At 32.3% G+C, this 21,322-nt stretch overlaps 1 protein-coding gene across 1 annotated transcript; it reads left to right on the forward strand.

Moving 5' to 3' along the window:
* The first annotated feature begins 1,200 nt into the window (after nucleotides 1-1,200).
* Nucleotides 1,201-19,484, forward strand: LOC148601809 (ATPase family AAA domain-containing protein 3-B-like). Its single transcript, XM_088555405.1, has 15 exons — nucleotides 1,201-1,492; nucleotides 4,830-4,906; nucleotides 5,439-5,600; nucleotides 7,418-7,487; nucleotides 8,045-8,210; nucleotides 8,744-8,813; nucleotides 9,505-9,660; nucleotides 10,617-10,673; nucleotides 11,914-12,039; nucleotides 13,285-13,409; nucleotides 13,867-13,918; nucleotides 14,850-14,920; nucleotides 15,646-15,813; nucleotides 17,338-17,446; nucleotides 18,900-19,484. Exons 1-15 carry the CDS (start codon nucleotides 1,303-1,305, stop codon nucleotides 19,095-19,097), a joined length of 1,797 nt encoding a protein of 598 aa, XP_088411531.1. The 5' UTR covers nucleotides 1,201-1,302; the 3' UTR covers nucleotides 19,098-19,484.
* The last annotated feature ends 1,838 nt before the right edge of the window (nucleotides 19,485-21,322 follow it).

Consider the following 21,322-nt stretch of genomic DNA (forward strand, 5'->3'; position numbering starts at 1 on the left):
CATGCAATTTAGTATAGGACAGGAAAGTTATATATATTCTATGGGGGTATCATAAAGTTTTATGGCACTAAAAACTTCATACATCATGAATTGTAATATCCTATAACTGTTAAAAATCAACACGTTTTTGTACAGTAAACATACTTAGATGAGTCCAGAAGGTCACATGTAACGACAGACCCGGCTTCCTGTATCTCACTCACTGGATCCACTTATTCTAAGACATTTGCATTCTCACATGCCGGTATCCACAAACAAATCTTAAATTTGATTTCAATTTCATTTACAGCTGCATTAGCTGCCAAATTTATTCAGATTCCATTCTACTGAATTTTGCTGATTCAATGAAATAACTTTGTAACAATGCAATTGAAGCGATTAATATCGATAATACCTGCAGAATATTGAGAATCAGAGAATCACCTATTTCACGTATTTAATGCATTTTATGTGTGGGTATCAAATGATATTGTACAAGAAAAATACAATTAAGTAGAAATAATTCAAAGTTAAGGTATATATTTCAAAAGAAACAAAAAATTATGAAAATGACAGCCAATGCAGCTTTAACGATATACTGTAAGCTTGTGGGATTCATGGTTATAAAGATCTGTTTTACTCGCATGACTTTTTGTATATAGGTTTTCTTGATTTTCAGAATTTTCGTTAATTAAGGGAGGCTACAACTCGTGTTGTTGTTGTTGTTGTTGTTAATTTGTTTCGTCTTTTTTTGTGTGTGTGTTTTTTGTGCTTTTTGTGTGTGTGTGTGTGTGTTTTTTTTTTTGTTTTTTTTTGGGGGGGATACCAAGAGGATTTTAATGTTGTTAGTGAGAGGGAGTCGTAATTTGGCTTTACCTCGAAATCCTCAAAAATAGCATTCCATGATCGGAAAATTACTTTACTTTATGTAGTTGAACCCAGGCAGTTAAATCGTTCTTTGTTTTTATGTTTTGGTATCTATTAAACTCAAGAACCCAAAGAAATTAAAGTTTAATTTATCTATACTACATACTGGTACACGTCAACATGCATGTGAAAGTATAAAAGAAGCTTTAATCTATTTCTTCCTTTCATCTGAGCTGGAAGTTTTCAAATAATTCTTCGATATCCGTACATATATAAACTATGTAATTCTTAGGGTTTAGTATAAAACGGAAAGGTAAGGTCCGAGTCAATAGTGGGTCTAGTTATCCTGACATCAATAGTCTGCGCATGACGGAAGTCAAGATACACACGTGAAGAGCAGAAGCTTTTTCCATTTTCTTGACTGTGGTCAAAGAAGAAATTATTTAAAACAGGAAAATGTCTTGGTTATTTGGATCGAACAAGGGTGCTAATCTGCCTCCTCCACAATTTCCTTTACCGCCAATTCCACCAGATGGAGGTGACAAGGGCGGAAATGAAGGAAACAAGTCGAAAATGGATGCTTACCGGTTTGACTCTGCAGCCCTTGAAAGAGCAGCTAAAGCTGCAAAAGAGCTCGAAGCAACAAGTTAGTTTTGCAAGCATTTTATGGAACTTCCCCTGCCATTATTTATTGGAAGAATACACATTGACACTTTTTATGGTTATGATGAAATTTTAAATTTATGTGTCCTTGACGGTGTGATTGCAATCACACAAGGTTATACAACCACAAAGTGACAAGTGGATCAGGAACTGAACAAAAGCATATTATTCTGTTAATATTAAAATAAAGATAGACAAAAACATGCATAATTTTTTTTTTCTGAAGTTAGGTGTCAATATTTGAAATTCAAAATTTCTGATTCCTTTATAGATAATCAAGATTTCTTAATTATAGACCGTTTCATGGATACAATGTATTTTCTTGGCATCCTTCGTTGGTACTCACATGAAGTAGATGAAGCATTTTATGGTAAAAATTTGGTTGAAAACTGTTGAAGTGTTTAGGGGAAGTTATACCAGGTACATGTACATTGTACCTTTCAGAAGTATCAACTGGGCTGGCTCAGAAAAAAGTTGGCAAGAAATGGTATATTTCTCTAAAGTAACCTTTACAATATCAGTCAAAGGAATTAAGAAAACATATTTACAGAACCAAATCAAAACGTGAAAACACTCTTTAACATAATATAGGGCTCAAAACAAGAAAGTATTTAAATTGTATCATTAATTTATTTGTCTGGAATACAAGAAGATCATTTGATCTACACTGAGTTCATCCATTTTATTTTCATAATCTTCATTACTGTAGTCAATTCGTAGTATTTTTCATGGGCATTTGCTTCATCCTCTGTAATTTTTCTCTTCAATGGCTCTCTGGAGATAGCCCCATCAACATATTTTAGCTGAAATGCCAGTTTTACGTTTTAAATTTATGTATGACACACTTCTTAACCATTGGTATATTGAGTGATTGCCGAAAGACCAGAAGTGATTCCAAATGAAAAGATATAACCAATCAGCACGTATTTCATGCACGATCAATTTTAATTCTAGAAATTGTAGAATGCATCAATCAACATAACTACAAAAAGTCACGATATGCACATTATGAGCGTATATTAATTCTAAAAATTGTCCAATGTATCAACCGGCAATAACAGCAAAAAGTCCGCAATGTGCAAAAAGCGTATTTTATTCTTGGGTAAGGGCTAAAATTTCACCAGACCATCAGACCAACAAAACTTGGAGATATACCAGACCGCAATTCTTTTTTACTGGTCAGCCCGTTGGACCATTGCTAATTTCGATGACTGAATATGATTAAACATTTGAAATTGGTAAAGCATAGTAGCAAGGTAGGTTTCTTGTTAGAAGCCAGAACTATTCTTTCTACTAAAGAACAAAGTTTTTCTGTAAGCATTAATTAAGGCTAAAAACCACTAATTCCACTTCCCATAGGCTTCTATGCTAATTTCACAATATTCAATGGCTTCTCGGGACTTTACCTTAACTTTAACCTGCAGATGACTATATATCAGCATGATTCTACATATGTCAGCTCACAATCCTCAGAATGGCATGTGGGGTTAGCAGACTTGCAGTGCAGTACTGGTCACCGGAAGTGAAGGGTCTATAAATAGCATGGGAAATCCCAGTGTTTTCACAAGATAGGGGTATATTTAAAAATCATTATGGAGATTAGGCTTCACATCACAAGAAGCAAAATGCACCTATAAAATGTACAGAAATGTTTTTCCTTTTCAGAAACTCTTTAAATTTTTAAAATAAGATGAGAACCTTTTTCACAGCACTAAGAGGAACAGGGATAATTTCTGCGTAGGACTATTTTTGCGTACGTTCCAAATGCTCATTGGTTGAATTGGTGGTCTGTAACCTAAAGAGTCACTTTTTGTCTTAGAAAAAATAAATAACTATACAGGTATCTTCCTACACACATACTGAATGCATTTGCAAAGTTTCAGTGAAATGTGACAAGCACTTTTTTAAATATTTGATTTTTAAATATAGGGTAACCAAGTTGTGCGAGCAAAAAAGTGAAAATATTCTACCATACTGAAATGCATTAAATATTTGCAAAGAACTTTTTCTGACTTTTCAAATAAAAAATATCAATCACAACTTGTTTTTTTAACAATATTAATGAAGAAATAGTTTTAAAAGTAATCATTTTCTGAGAAATTGGTCTATTTTTAAAAATTTATTTCTGACATGCCTCCCCCTTTTTCTTGATCACATGTCAAAAATCCTAAATCTTTAAATTTTCACAAAAGGTGATATATTTGGCATTAAATTTGTAAATACAGTGTTTTCACATTAAAACATGACCAGTAAAGGGCACCTAAAGCAAAAAAAGTGCTCAATAATGGATTTTCCATGTTGCCATAGGGGAATGCTTATATGGCCTTAACCGCAGTAATGAAAGTGAGTTTTTCCTCATTTCTAACCTAATTTTTGCTCAAATCTACACAAAACTTGATTTCAAGTGCTTATTACTACCATATTTAGGTAAATATAGCCCTCAAAGTTTAATATTTGATATTTTTACTAAATTTTCTACACTTTTTACAAGATAGGACATAAAAATCAGCCAAAAAGACCAATTTTCCATAATTTGGACCTATAACTTAAAAAAATGCATATTTTGAAGGATTTTTGTAGTGTATTCCTCTCATGGCAAAGTTAACAAGATCTTCAAGTAGTTTAAAGCTATTTCAAGAAACTTTTCATTTTGCCATGGCTTCATCTTAAGGCTGAAAACCACTAATTCCACTTCCCATAGGCTTCTATGCTAATTTCACAATATTCAATGGCTTCTCGGGACTTTACCTTAACTTTAACCTGCAGATGACTATATATCAGCATGATTCTACATATGTCAGCTCACAATCCTCAGAATGGCATGTGGGGTTAGCAGACTTGCAGTGCAGTACTGGTCACCGGAAGTGAAGGGTCTATAAATAGCATGGGAAATCCCAGTGTTTTCACAAGATAGGGGTATATTTAAAAATCATTATGGAGATTAGGCTTCACATCACAAGAAGCAAAATGCACCTATAAAATGTACAGAAATGTTTTTCCTTTCAGAAACTCTTTAAATTTTTAAAATAAGATGAGAACTTTTTTCACAGCACTAAGAGGAACAGGGGTAATTTCTGCGTAGGACTATTTTTGCGTACGTTCCAAATGCTCATTGGTTGAATTGGTGGTCTGTAACCTTAATGGGGTTCATGTATTCATATTTTTTTTCTTTTTGTTTTGTGTAGTTTTATTAGCCTTTCACTTTTTTTCCTAGGCTTTTCATATCTGTGTTGAATCATTCCAATTTTTCTAGTCATAAAGACTTTGCTATGGTTCCAACAAGATTAATATAGTTTTTAAAAAAATTTTGCTCTTTTCAGAACATGCTAAAGAAGCATTGGAATTGTCCAAAATGCAGGAAACCACATTGCAGATTGAAAACCAAAAGAAGCTTAAGGTAGAATTGTAATGTTAGATAAGTGTGAATTGCAATTTTTACACTTGAAAATAGAAGTCCCTGCATTTATGTTGATCACCATAAGATATTATCATGCAATAATTTTTTTTGAAGTTAGGGTTTGTATTCTTTTACTTTAACAGATTTTCACTGCAAATTATGTCTTATATGATCCTTATTTCATCCCTTTATACAGAGGTGTTTACCATTAGAATTTACCCATTGTTTTAACCAAATTTGACTGCAAATTACGCTCTACAGATTGTGAAAATCTCTATTATATCCATGTTAAAATGTCACTTAGTTCAAGATTTTAGGATTCATCTTCATAAATAACGACTTGAAGTATGATTGGTCTTTAAAGTAGCATATACAGGTATGTTAATATATAGTTTCATACATATACATTTGTATTAAGAGTGAAGATTCATCAAGTTAACAATTAAAAATTTTCAGTTAATTTTAAGGGAAAATAGAGATTAAACTCAAGGTTTTTCTTTAAATGTTATAATCTTTTTTATTCTGACTACAGGAAGTGGAAGGACAGATAGAACAGTTAAAGATTGAACAATCAAGAGTAGCTCAGGAAGAAAGGAGGAAAACACTGGCTGAGGAGACAAAACAACATCAGCAAAGGGCACAGTATCAAGATCAACTGTCTAGGAAAAGATATGATGACCAGCTAGCCCAACAGGTGAGCTAAAAACATACATTAAGGTTTGTTTCCGACCTTATTTTTATACCAACAATTCTTGTTTTGTACTGTAGGTCAAGGTTTTTTTTTCTAGCTCTGGGTTTCAGGAAACAAACAACAGATCCATTTACATTTATAGTACAGCTCTCAGCATAATCTCAGGGTTCACGCTACTGGGCGATTGGGGCAAAATAGTCGCTCTCAGACGACATCAAAAGCGAAATGAAGTTGTCCTCTCATTTTCAGACATTGCCTATGATCGGGACTGTACTCCATCTTTTATAGATATTTTGACCAGAGTTATCTCTCTTCAGATAACAACTCGAACAAACTGGCACTCGTTTGAGAAAATAAATCATAAAAATTTTCGAAATCTATCGAATAATCGGTTACATGCAAGTATTTTAATCAGCTTTTTGTTTCAAACATTAAAGTTAGGATACAGATTGAACATTCTTTACTTCAACATACAATAATTCATGTTTTACCATTCACATTTCATTACGAAACATGCAAATTTGTTGTGTGGGTTCTTTGGACTTTGGTTAAATTTATTTCAATTGATAATTTGGTAGAAAACCTGAAGCGTTTCTTTTGATCTTCATGTTTCATTACAGAACAATTAATTATCCATTTCAACGGAACATTTCTTAAGCTTGAGACGAGTTCGTACCAACTGCTACAATATGTGTCAATACAGTTTCAGTCTAAAAAAATTTTTACATGATTATTGATACTCTTGATCAACTTATATCAAGAGACTGGATATTTTGAACAAGAACTCATTTTGATATATATATATATATATGACTGATCTTATTTTTTGCCTTCTTTTTGATGGGCAGTTTGTGATCTGATTAATAGGAGGGATGCCCAGATTTTAAAGATTTTTTACATAGATTGGTAATTACACTTTTATAAAAAGTTTACACATGAGGATAGTGTAGCAAATGTTTTATGTCTCTCTTTTTCAAGTGTCAATACATAGAGCTTTTTTATATGAAATGCAATACATTGTTTTATAGAATAATTTCATACAGATAAATGTAGAAACAAAATAAATTCATACATTTATTAATGTATTAGCACCTATTAACTTGCCTTTAAGTCCATTCTGTGTATTAACCAGTACTATATCTTATGACTGCCTTTTATGACCTTTCGAATGTCCTGTCCACCTGGCTTCAAATAACACTGAATGAACATGTGTTTTGTGTTATAATTAAAAGACAGAATCTGAATTTTCAGACATCACATTCAGCGAATTTGAAAATTCTAAAATTTAAATGTTTTATTTTATTTCCGTGAAATTCTTAAATCTATTACAATACATGAAAATAAATATATATATGCATGTAAGTTAGTGCTTTCATTTCATCTGCTGGTAGTTTTTGATTTTTTTAGAGAAAATATATTCATTCTTACATTGCTTCTATTTAATCACATTGTAGGTACTGAAGGATGCCTTTGTTAAAACTGAAAATAATCAGAGGCTATCAATGTATACCTTGATCTACAGAAAATTAATTAATTAATTAAATTATTGCTGAGAACAGATGCATAAAATATGTGTGACACATTAATAAACCATTTTTTGATTGTTTATTACTTCAAGATGTCAAGTTTTAACATATTGATTGAATGTATGTAAACAACCCAGCGGTTCTTTTCAGAAAAAATCGTAAGAGTAAAATTAGTCGTAAGTTATGACATCGCAATACTTTTATTTATTATGACGTCATAACTTATGACTAATTTTACACTTGCGATTTTTTGTGAAAAGGGCCACTGGTATTTACCATTGAAGTGTATTTTAGTCTAGATTGAACGAAGAAAACCTAAAGAAGCAGGAAGAATCCACTGCAAAACAAGAACAAATGAGGAAATGTAAGTTTGCTATTGTCCCCTGCTGCACGATAAAACAGGGACTTGCATATACTAGGTGTCCATACATGTATTTCTATGCTTCTGTGATTCAGCTTGACCTTTGATCACACCTAGTAAGCACTCTCAGGCCTACATTTTTCAATGGATTTGATGAAATTTATGCCAAATGTTGCAATAATGAATCTATGAGACATGCTAATAAAGCAAAAAATATTATGTTGATGACATGTATGCACCTTTTGCTTTCAGTTGACATGGTTTGTATAGAACATTTTTGTTGGATATATATGTATTAATATTAGAAATGAATAAGCAGTAAGAAGTATTGATGGGCATACAACCTTTTTTATTACTTTTTGTATTTTGTATTATTCTCTTTTACTAAAAGTGTTATTTACTTGAAGGACAGACTAAATCCTATTATTTTCTTTCACTATTTCAAATCAAGAAGATATTTCACTGTAATTATTATTTATTTTATTATGTTTACAACTGATTTTGCCAATTTCAGCTTCTCTGTTGTTCCTAATTGTAAAATCATCCTTTCTTTTTTACAGCAACTTTGGAGTACGAGTTTGACTTACGAAGAAAGAATGATGAAGCCAAAATCAAAGCTGAAATGAAAGCTAAAGCTGTCGTTGACCGTGAAAATCAGGATCTCATCCGAGAACAGATAAAACTCAAGGCTAAGGAACAGAGGGAAACAGTCTTAGAATCTATCAAGTATGGTTTATTTATAGTCTTCAAGGATTCCTCTTTCCTATACTTTTTCTGTAGTGGAACATAACCAAATTTTAAGATCTCCAGTGGACTACTTTTATTTGCACCCATATTTCCTAATACAGTTCCTATGAGCCTACAGAAGGATTTGCAATAAAAAATGTGTAGAATTAAGAAATGCACAAATCACCCATTATAAGCCTCTGTCTGGTTTTTAGGCAGAGTTGTACTTAAATTTTAGAACACATGTTATATAGTCTTAAACCATTTATGTGGTGCACTCTTTTTTCTGTTGAATGTTTTAGGAAAATGCTTGTTATTAATGTTTACTTCAGATAAATTTATTACTGCAATGTTTCTAATTGAGAACTTATATATGCATTGACAATAATTTTGATAATATATATATGGTAACTGATGGTATATAACTCTTTTGCTTAGCCAGATTTCCTAGGTATAACTGCCTCACTTGCAATCAAAGTCAGGGATTTTACAAATTGCTTTTGATATTGAGCTCCTTGTCTTCTTTTTTTCAGAACTGCAGGATCAGTTTTAGGAACAGGATTCCAGGCTTTTATTTCTGATTGGGACAAAGTCACTATCAGTGTAAGTATTTTTTTAAGGACATTTATAGTTGTGATATTTGTCATATATTGAATGATTTATTAACATTTATTCAGTCGTTGATAAGGAAATGAGGTCTCTGCATTCAGAAAGGGCAATCTGAAGAGAAAAAAAAAGACAAAATGCATGTACATGATTTTAACATCAAAGAATTCTATATATTGGTGGAAAAAAGGCAGACTTAAGTTTTGAGACAAACCAGTCAGTTATTATATTATAAAGTAGTGTTGGAAGTTGATCAAAATTTCCATATCAAAGACCATTGTATCATCATTGACCGATTATCAGTGTTTTCGGGCATTTTGATTCAGATGACCCTTCAATACAGTATTGCCAGAAGACCTCCATTACCTAGTTTGGATATTATTATATATTATGTAAATTTGTGGAATCATCATCAATAAAACCACATGTTGACTTGAGGCCTGTCCGACCCCGGCTGACAGAGAGCAATTTGAAAATGGTCATTGAATCAAAATTCCCCAAACGACCAATAACTTGATGTTCTTGATAAACGAAGCACCATGAGGATATGGTATATTCACTGGGACAAAGGCCAGTGCATTGAAAAAAGCTGCTGAGGAAATTTCAAAAAGATAATATGATGGAAATTCTTTCACATGTTAAGTACATTATCAAAGGTCCAGACAGTAATGATTTGTTTCTCTTGCAGGCTGCTGGTTTGACATTAGTAGCATTTGGTATCTATGGTGCTAAATATGGTACTGGAGTAGCAGCTCGATTTCTGGAAGCTAGATTAGGGAAACCTTCGCTTGTCAGAGAAACATCTCGATTAACTGCTGTAGAGGCTGCCAGACATCCAATCAAAGTAAAAGAAAAGAAATAGCTTTGGAAACTAATATCCATTTTTTATATACACCTCTTTATTTGTATATGTTCAATTTTAAGTTGGAGGCAACAATGCCAAATATCAGTGTTCCCAAAATCTTTCTTTCACAGCTTGGTATTTGCAAAGTTTACAGTGAAATTAATATTATCTTCCCATTTTCACAGTAACAGAATGATTTTATTTGTCTTTCTGATGAATTTTAATTAAAGGGGTATATTAGTTTAGAACAGTTCAAGCCCTGTTATTTAGTGGAAACTTTAGCTTACCCACTAAAAAGACCAAAATACTAAATGCTTTCATGATTAGAAAACCCATGCAGCCAATTTCTCCTTAAAAAGAAAAAACGTGATGAAATCAAGTGTTTTTTGCCAATTAGGCAGAATTTACTGGTACACATTTTTGGATGAATTTCACTTGAAAATCGGGTTTTAGTATTGTGAAGGATGGTCTGAAGGGGAAATTATTTTTCTCAGCAACTGTAAATCACAGCCACTAGAAGTACTCAGCTTCAGTATGGGGTATCTCCATATCTCAGAATATGATTTTAGGTCTATTGCACATCTACTTTCTGTTTCCCAACTTGGTGTATTGTTCAAATATTTTAGTCAAATGTGAAAATTTACATAACACTTTTCTCAGCATCAGGTATTTGGACCCTAATTATCATGAGATTCCATTTCAGGCTTGTCGGACATCTACTTCCTGTTAAGTGAGTTTCAACCTTTCCGTCTGTGTCCAATTTTTGCTCCATTTTCCACTAAGGTTTCCATGTTATGCATGGGTTAACAAAAAAAAAGAGGTTTAGTTGGCAAGTAAGCACACATTAACTTGTATATTATCCAATATCCATATGAAACTACAAATGATTCAAAGCTACAAAAAAGAGAACAAGTTACGTTCAAAGATAATATGTCCAATATATTTTCTTACTTCAGACAGTAAAGAGGCTAGTGACGAAGCCAGAGGATGCACTGAAGGGTATTATATTAAAGGTAATTTTGAACTTTTTTGTTTTTGACAATCAGAGGTCAAAATAACGGGTTTATTACTCTTTGTGCCTGGTCCTTTCAGAGCATGCGTAAAAGGCTGTGTTTTACAACTGTTCAAGACCTTATGGTGACCTCTGAAGTTATTTACTGTTATGAATTTAGGTTTATATATATTGGTGCAATTGTTATTTTTCACCATAGGCATTCTGTTTTCATTGCCTGGATTTAGTTTTTCAAAAATTTCTTGGCTTGACAAATGTAATCCCCTAAACAAGTGAAGTATTATCTACATACAGTCGAACTTCACTTGCTCAAACTCAGATGGCTCGAACACCAGGGATTTCTCGAACACATTTCAATGGTCCCTTGGAGTTCGAGCTACCAAGGTTTGACTGTATATGAACAACTGAGTCCTAGCAAGTGTTTTTCTCCCTTTACAGGTAATATTTCCTAGTAGTTAGGCTAAGTGTCATTCAGGGCTCAAAATACACGCTCTCTTTTTGTGCCAAATTTTATATGAATTGACACACCCAAATGTTGAAAAATATCTGCACATTTCAAATGTATCACATCAAAATAAATAATTTCAAAATATTTATCCATATATTTATATATATGACTTAATATAAAGGAAAATAATAATGTGAACCTTTTTATGTCTCATCTTCATTTTTTTTTTAACAAGTACATATAGTCACATATGAATATGAAATGTTAGTGTTACAGACCTTTTTACGTGTACATTTTTGCTGAACTTGTTTATGAATTTCATAGTGCCAATGTTGCGGTAATCAAGGAAATCTGGATTCTAGTTGAAATTTAAAAAAAATCTAATCCAGGGACAAAGATTAGACATGGAAAACATACATCACAACAAAGAACATAAAGTAACCAAAATAGTACATACAAAGTAACAAAATCACAGATCATTTTCATAAACATGTTACTGTGAAAGTACTTTAATTCGTTGATACCAATTTTCATAGATCAGTGAAGAAAAACAAGTTCTTGGATTCTTGAATTCATAATTTTGAAGTTTTCAGTGTACTCATCAATGGAAATCTTCTATTTGTTGTGAACCAAATTTCGTGGTTTGACCTATCCTAGAAAACCACAAATATTGGTGCCCCATGAACAATAGCCCTTTCATATTAAAAAAATAAAAAATAGTAAAAAAAAAATATATGGATTGTCATCAGTTAGCATAAACAGGTCTGTTGCTATTACTTCTTTAAAATTTCAGCCATCATTAGAGGAGAGATTACGAGATATTGCTATAGCAACCAGACATACAAAAAAGAACAAAGGTTACTATAGAAACTTGTTGATGTATGGTCCGCCTGGTACTGGGAAGACAATGTTTGCAAAGGTGAGGAAATTTATTTTAGTGATGGAACTTACTACAAGTGTAGAACATAAGAAATAATTTTCTATTCGCAAGAACATTCAAGAATTAAATTGATTAGTTAAAAAATATAAAGACAAGTACAAGGTTCATATGTAATTTTTTTTTTTAAATGTCACAGGACTAGAATGTGTGACTGCCAAAGTGCTGATAGTTCAAAATTTTCTTTATTATTTTACAAATGATGAAATGGAAACAGCAAATAAAGAATTTTTAAGTATAGATTTGCCTTAAAACCAGGCTGAAGCTTACGATTAGTGATTCATTTTATTAGAAATCCTTCAGTAGGTCACATAGACACTGTATTCCACAATTAAGAGTGCAAATGAAAGTTATTCAGTGGAGATATCAAGTAAAACTCCAGCTTAGGATCACTGTATTCCACAATTAAGAGTGCAAATGAAAGTTATTCAGTGGAGATATCAAGTAAAACTCCAGCTTAGGATCATGCAAAATGTGATTCATGGGTAAAAAGCCTACATATTTTTATTTTTGATATTTTGTTTGAAATGTCATAGTAAACAGAAATTAGCATGTGGTTTTTCATATAACCAGTGCTCTCAAGAGATAAAAATAATATAGAATGCACTGTAGATTTTAAAATTTAGGGACATAACTCTGTAAATGACGCTGAAATACAATAGAATCTACTGGATTTTCAATGTTGATTATCTCCTAAGAGCAGGCAGATTACACATTTCATAGTATAGACCCATAAAACAACTTAATTACAAAAATAAAAATATGTAGCCTTTTTTGGGATGTATCACATTTTTCAGATTTAGCATGATTCTTACAAAGACAGCTACTTAACAGGTATAATTTGGTTGCATTCTACTACAGTAAAACATGGGAAAATTCCCTGCCAGAATTTTTCACAATAACCAGTCAAAAAATATTTCATGATACATGGTTTAAAACAGACCCATACTTAATAAGCTCTATTGTAATTCTGAATTCTAAAATTCAATAGCTTCTTATTTCTAAAAGGTATTGGTCAATTAACAAACCTTACCACCACTTATCTACTTTCATTTTTTTTTACCCTTTCTGTCATTTAACTGTTGTAGATTTGTGCATTGCTAACATTCTGTTTTTTGACACGTAGCACAGTATGTTTTTTTTTTAAAGAAAACTCCCTTTTGTTTTTCTTTGTTTTAAAGAAATTCTTTTTTGGGTTCAAATTCATGTCTATTTTTTGTCTTGCAGAGTCTTGCTCAACATTCTGGTATGGACTATGCTATAATGACTGGTGGTGATGTGGCTCCTATGGGTAAAGAAGGAGTTACAGCCATGCATAAGGTGTTTGATTGGGCCAAAACTAGTCGTAGAGGGTAAGAGTTAACTTTAAGATACTATGAAACCAGACCTGATTTTCTGCTGCTTGGAACTTTTTGATGACTTTCCTTTTTTCATATCCAGAATTTTCTGTTACAATTTTTACATCTGATTTTGCTAATGACATTTTTGTTGTTGACCTCCCAAATCTGGTCTTTGAATCCTTTCTAAAACAAAACCAGATTTAAAATGTGTCTCAAGAAGATATCTTCTGAAATTGGTATTAATTTTGATTCTTTGAAAAAACTGAATTCAGTTGACATGTTTTACTGTAACTGCATATGTTTCAAACTTTGCATGTGTAAAGATTTCTGAACAGAGTGACTGGCCTTGTATTGATATTGCTTGGCAAAATAGTCCATATGTTTTAATTAGAAATGAGTTCAGACAAACTATGAAAATTATGAACTCATATTTGAATATTTAATCTGTACAGTTTCAATCAATTTTCAGGGTTTTGTTATTTGTTGATGAAGCTGATGCATTTCTTAGGAAGAGAAGTAAGGTACGATCTGTTTTATACGTAATGTATGGCCACACTCCTTTAATTATTGATTCTGTAGGGTTCCATACATTTTTTTACTGACATTTTGGCTGTACCTTTGACAATATCATTCGTTTGGGTGTAAGAGACTACACATGTACAATTATTCAACATTGCATTTATGAATAGCCACATACTTTTAGCCAGGGCTGAGTTATTTTGACCATAGTCTGTTCTGATTGGTTCAGTATAGGATATTAGTATCTGATTGACACCTTCTTTAAAGTGGGGTGACTAATAAAGAAGCTTTTTGGCAATGCCATAATTATGATTGGCTTCAGACACCTGTGCAGTCATGGGGGATCAACAGACCATAATATGTTTACTGCTATTCGTTTCAAGAGCTAATTATCTTGCAGGATGCCGTAAATGACCTCAGGTCACAAATGTTTCCTGTCGTAATTTTAATCCTCATATTTAACTTTATAGCTCACCATTGAGGTTGATAACACAGCTCTCAAACTTGATAGGGCTGTAAAGCGCAGCGCTTTAAGGGCCTGGGGAGAACACTGGTTTAATTCTGGTCAAATTCTTATATTGTGTAAAATATCTAATTGTAATAAAATTCGAAGTTGGAATGGTGTGTCCATTCTTGCCAACACTGTTCGGCATTCTTTTATTTTAAAGATATTTGAGTTCTTTTATGATAAAACTAAAATTATTTAGGAAGCATGCTGAGTTACGCAAACAGTAAATAGTTTTGCCATGATAACTGGTAGCTTTAGATCGAAATTATAGGTGTTAAATATCCATCATACGTTGTGCATTTGTACAATTAACGACTGAAAACTGGTCTCTGGCAAGATGTCATTACACCATGAGTACTTAGCTTAATCGTAAAGAAACTAAAACTTAATACATGGGTATCTTAAGTTGAATTATTAATTTTCAGGAACTAATCAGTGAAGATCTGAGAGCTACATTAAATGCTTTCCTGTACAGAACTGGTGAACAATCTAACAAGTAAGAAATACATGTACTAGATATGTTTAAACCAGTCTAGGTAACCTTTAAAGGCAGTGTTCTAGTTCACTTTTACTTTTGGTGAAAAAAGCCTTTAATTCTTAATGGATCTGTTCTATTTTGGAAAGCTGACATCAAATGTTAGAAAGAAAGTGAATTTTCATATGGAGTTTTCTCTTGGAAATCTAAAATTTTCAACAACAACAAAAAAAAAACAACTTAGAACACTGAAAGAAGAGTAAGATTGTGGTCACATAAAACAAGTGGTTATTGCATGCAGGTTGATTTAACATATCTGTACAGAGAAGTATATTAATACAGGATTGCCTTTGGCTAGGGAAAATGGGAAAAAGTTGTAGTCAATTACAACAACTATCATAAACAACCAATTTAACAAGATAAACCTAAGGTAAGGGACACTCTTACAAATGATTGGAACGTTTGTATTCAGCATTTTATATCAATCTCATTTAAGTATAAAAATAACTTAATTTTATTCCGTTTTAAAAGAAAGCTTTATAGGCTTTGGTGAATATGATACAAACATATCACTGATTTCAAGAGTTATGTCCCTTACAGTAAGGTTGCCTCCTTAAATGAGAAATTGGATGCTTAATAACTGATGAAACTTTTTTTTCATTTCTTAACATATTTCTGTAGAAAGTGTATCAATAAAATACTAATTTTACTGTTCCCTTTTGCATTTGTGTTTTTCTTTGCTTCAGATTTATGTTGGTTTTAGCTAGTAACCAGCCAGAGCAGTTTGACTGGGCTATCAATGATAGATTAGATGAGATGGTAGAATTTGATGTTCCCACACTTGAGGAAAGGGAACGATTGGTGCGGCAGTATTTCGATATTTTTGTACTTCATCCAGCATTAGAAGGGAAAAGGTTTGTTTATTTACACACAATGAAATCTTTCAAACCCTGAATAAACCAAAACAATGTCTTAGCCAGACACTTTTCAAAGTTCCTTTATGAAGTATAAATGTATTTTTAAGATTGGTAAACCAAACTAAAGGGATTTAGTTTAGAGAGTTTCACCTTATCTGTTGAGATTTTGTTAGGATAATCAAAAATGTAAAATTCTATGACTGGGGATTTTTATGTTTGTTATGACCTTTCTAATAAATGTTCCATTTCTCTGTATTTCCTTTAAGATTTCTTGAATTTGATGCAATGCTTTTAAATAATGTACTGATGTTTGGTTGGAAGTATTATTTGTTGAATTACTGGAAGGATTCATATTTGTTTACTCCTCACTTGATTTGATTTGAATTACAGCCTTAGATGTATGGGAAATTTCACAATTACAACTTTAAAAGTTTTAGAAAATAATTTGTGGTATACATGTACTTGTGTTTATTGATGCAGGGATGATTTTTTTGCTTTTTAGCGGAATTCCTCTATTTCAATCCGGATTTTACTGTTAATATTCTTATTTTTACTATAAATTTGCCTCCGATTTTCCCAATATCCACTTTGTTTGTAGACCTTGTAAAATCATCCCCGTTCCATATTTACTTTTAATTTCATTTTGGTTCATTGATTCTGATGGAGTTATGTTCCTTGGAGTAAGAATAAGTACTGCTGATTTCTGGTTTGCATTAAGCGTAGACATCTGGACTGTTGCTGTCTTATGTATAGGGGCTGTCACTCATCAGACAAATCTGTTAACTTTTCCTCTTTAGGAGGAAGTCTTCCTCTTTTTGGGTCAATTAACTCTTTGAGAAAGTCTCCCACATGGGAGACACAAATTTCCCTCTTTCACAAATTTTCTCTGTAAAATCTTCCTCTTAGCAGAAATATTGCACAAATTATGTTCAGAACGGCTTTATGAAATTGATATAAATACAATGTTTATGCAACATAGTAATCATCGAGAAACAAACAAATGATCAATCATTTTGTAGTACTAAAATTTTGATTAGAAATCCTTAGTAGATTAACAAGATATTCATGGTCTTATTTTTGTACTTGGATTTCTGGCAGAATTTTCCTTTTTTTTCTATGGAAGATGATTGTCATGCTGAATCTCCCTCTTAGATAAGCTCAGAAGGTTAAAAGATCTGCATTAAACAATAGGTTTTCATGCGATAACCTGAATATTAGTTTGTTGATTTTACAATTGATATAATTTAGAGGCTTGTATCTAGGCTTATTGAAGCTATGTTCTTTTTAATAATTCAGCAAAGCAGGATGTTTATTGTGATCAGGCTGTCAGTCTGTTCATCTGTCCCTTCTTCGGTTCTGATTTGTAGCATCTCTGAAACTAATCACATGGTGCCATTGTGTTTATTAATATGAATGGATTTTGGGGTTTATTATTTTTTTTTAGGGGAGAGTGGTTTAGTTTTCTAGCCTTTCCAATTGGAATGTGCAACATTTGAATGTTGTAACCATTTGCATTTTTAGGAGATTAAAAGTATCCCAGTTTGACTATGGTCAAAAGTGTTCACAGATAGCTGCTATTACAGAGGGCTTATCTGGTAGAGAAATTTCAAAATTAGGAGTTGCATGGCAGGTTAGTATTAGAATTACAAAAATTGGAAGTCTAAAATAGAAAAAGTTTACATAATAAGTTTGGATTCAAACGTCAAAAGTCTAGGTTATTATAATAAGCCTGTGTCCAAAGACTACCATATAGAATTGTCCATCCATCTGTCTTTCACACTTCAAATAATGGGAATAGAATTAAAAATACACTTTTCACTGATGATCTGGTCAATTGTTGACCTTTTTTATCTATAGGTAGTAGTGATTTATGGAATGTTTCCCTGAGAATTCACGCTGTGAAATGAGTTTTGTTATCATACTTTGATTTTTATTGTGCCAAAATGTCACAACACAAATAACATTCTGCAAATTTATGATGAAAATAGTAATAAATTATGGAGAAAATAATGGATAATAATTAGGAGAATCAATTGGTTATTGTGAAAAACAAAAATATATCTACTTGTACCAAGAATGCTTGAAGATTTTAAATTGTGGGCAGAACAAGTTCCATACACTCCTTAAATCTTGGTGTTCGGTGGCACTTGTGACTATATTTTGGTTTTTCATTCATTCCAATTATCCTAGTATTATCATTGGACACTCACTTTTTTTGTAAATTTTATAGATAAATAGACAAATATGTCCAAATGAAAGCTAGAGGCGCAGTGAACCCCGATTTATTTCTGTTTTACAATTTCAGATTTCAGTGTTCAGTTGTTTTTTTACTGTATATTTACGTCCCATTCAGCAAATTCAACTTTGTTAGTTGCCATTGTAAAGTTATTTGTGGATATTTTCTGTACATGTATTTCAAGATTGAATTTAAAAGTTGTTAGGGTCAATACATCAATTTAACATGCCTCTGTTCCTAACTGTTGTTGTCATTTGTACACTTTGAAAAATACTACATGTAGCAGACATGATTTTCTTCCATCTTCCATTTTTTAACAGATTTCCCCTATTCAAATCCAGATTTTACCGTTGATATTCTTTTTTATTGTATATTTACTTCCGATTTTGCCAATTTCCACTTTGATGACGTCATAAAATCATTTGAAGTTGAAAGAAGCTGTAAAGGATTGTGTGGTATATTAGAATCTGTAACATTGCCTGTCTGTCATGAACTTTTGTCACGAAAATCTTGGCTCCCACTGAACTGATTGATTTCAAATTCGATATATGGCTTTATATTAATGGGGCATACTTTGTAAATTATTTTACTTGCTGTTGGACATCAACTTTCTGTATAGTGGGACTTAATAATTCTTTACTGTAGAGAAGATGTAGAATCGTACAGAAAATCTCAGCTCACAATTGATGGATTGGTTTCAAATTTGGTGCAATGTATGTGGCTTAAATTTATATAGATTAGACATAAGTTGTACGCAGTTTTTGTTAATGTGTGATTACGAGAATGGAATGATCTAGCATGACATTGTGTGCAACTCCTTTTTTCACCATTGTTTTCATTACTTCAGGCTGCAGCTTATGCATCAGATGATGGTATATTAACAGAGAAGATGATCGATGAACGTGTTCAGGACTCTATAAAACAGCACATAAAGAAAGTTAAGTGGCAGGAGGAACAAGATGCCAAATCTAAGGAACAGTTGGGGTCTGGTTATACTTCTATCAAGGACGCATCAGTGACTAAACCTCCAACCAGTCATAGTTAATAATTATTAATTATTAGGCTTTATATTAATTGTATGTTATTGTATATCGGAGCTATTCCTTGCCGAGGAGTAGACGTTTATAAGCCTGGTTAATTATTCAGGTTTAAAATATTTCCTTGTCATACATGTATGAAGAAGGAGACAATCCAATGTTACAAAATACACTGTAAGCCATTTGTACAAAAATAGAATTGGAGCCCTGTTGTTAGAAGGGAGAGTTTTGTACCAGGTCCGCTCGAGTTATGGTTGTGTGGGTTAATAATATCAGCATTGATCTATCTGTCAAACACAATATGCAAGATGTTGTGAGTTATGTTAATACTTTACTGTGATACTTACTACCTAAGACAGATGCTCATAGTGTGAACAAATAAAATTAATCAATCAGTGTTGTCTCTTTCAATCATTCTTGCCTTCATTATCTGTAGGAGGAATGTTAGAGATCAGCTGTTCAATCCCTGGTTGTGTTGAGTTATTCTGAACAAATCAATGAAACTTATGTTATGATTTATCATTATTCCCCCCTCAAAAGTGGGAGGCATATAGTGATCATTTTGCCTGTTCCACTTGTTTTTCAGTCCTTAATTTCTAAATGGAGAACTCAACCAAAAGTGCTGAATTGAAGTCAATGAAACTTGCACACATTCTTTATTAGGTGATACCTTTCTGCACTACCTATTTTGCATTTCCATCTGAATTACTTTTTGTGTTTTCAAAAGGTTTCTTTGGGGAGGGGGTATTACCTGGTGAACTTTGCTCACATTATTTTTTACCATGTGCAACTTTACTTAGAATTATTTAGAACTTAATGAACAGATTCTATATTTCTATAAAAATATCTAATTACTGTGGGACTGTCTGATGCCAAAAAAAAGCCACAAAATAATGTCTAAAAGTAACATTTTTCAATATTGTATTTCCTTCCATGATTAAAAGAAAAACAACATTATCTCTGTTTAAAAATTTATTATGGATCCAGTTATAGATGGTCCAAAATGTCAAAATTTAACTTTTAATTGATTTCAGCATAAAATGAATTAAGTGATTCTTTTACATGTTGGTGATGAAGCTTACACCTGGGACATTAGACTGTGATAGGTAAATATTGACCACATTCATCCAGCGCCAAAATACTTTGCTGTGATAATCATTTTATTCCCTTCAAACAGGTCAAATGGTCTCCTAAACCTATAATCTGGGGTCAAGGTGGGACAATATAGCAAGTATAATATTCATGGTAATTTTTACTTGTATTTTCATGTAAGTTGCTTATGGTTAGCAAACTTTTTGTTTGCATTTTTTTAGTGATAAAATAGTCCACGAAAAAGTTCCTTTGTGCAGGACTAAAAGTCCATGCACATGGTGTCCATTATCTGTTATATGTTTTAAAATCTTTTAAGGAAACCATAATTCTGTTGATTCTTCCTTATTTAGAGTATCCAGTTTCAAAATTGTATCCCATTTTTTCCCCATTTTTAATGTCATTTCTTTCAAAAATTTTCTCTGAAACTACCAAACTAATTACATATTTAGAACTAAACTTGGTGTGAATATTTTTTTAGGCTATTCTGCATAGATCTATTGCAAGGATTTTTGATTCGTCAAAAAATATGGCTGCTGTTACTAAAAATAGAATAATGGGGTCAGCTACAAGTTTTTCTCATACATGTCCAAAACCATTAACTTCAGCCAGTCTTTCCAGTGCCGACATGATCCTTATTATAAGGCCCACAAAAGTCTGCATTTGATCAAAGTTGTCAGATAACTCCTTGTTAGAATTATTGCCCTTGAAACGCAACATCATTTTAACACACTTTTCAGCCAATATCTTAAAAACTATGATAGATAAAAACTTTCAATTACTGAAATTATCCTTCTGATAAGTTCTTCCAAAGTTTTTGTGAGGCAAAATTATTGGAACACCTCCTTGTTAGAATTGTTGCCCTTGAACTGCAAAAATTAACAAGGTGAGCGATTCGGGGATCTTGGGAGCCTCTTGTTTATTTTTGGTCTGATTTTGAAAAAAAATATTGGACCCCTTATGAAAATCCCTGCCTGCAATTTAAGTGAGATTTCGGATATTAAGGGTTTTTTAGTTATATGTGGTCAAAGGGGTCACACTCCCCCAAAAATATGGTCTGATTTTGAAGTTTTACTTGAATTTCAAGTTTTGTGCTATATACACTGATCATTAAAAATGCCGAATTGCAACGTGAAATACCTAA

The sequence above is a fragment of the Perna viridis genome, chromosome 12 (assembly GCF_037379345.1).
Source record: "Perna viridis isolate PV_CMFRI_1.1 ecotype Kerala chromosome 12, ASM3737934v1, whole genome shotgun sequence".
Taxonomy (NCBI): Eukaryota; Metazoa; Mollusca; class Bivalvia; order Mytilida; family Mytilidae; genus Perna; species Perna viridis.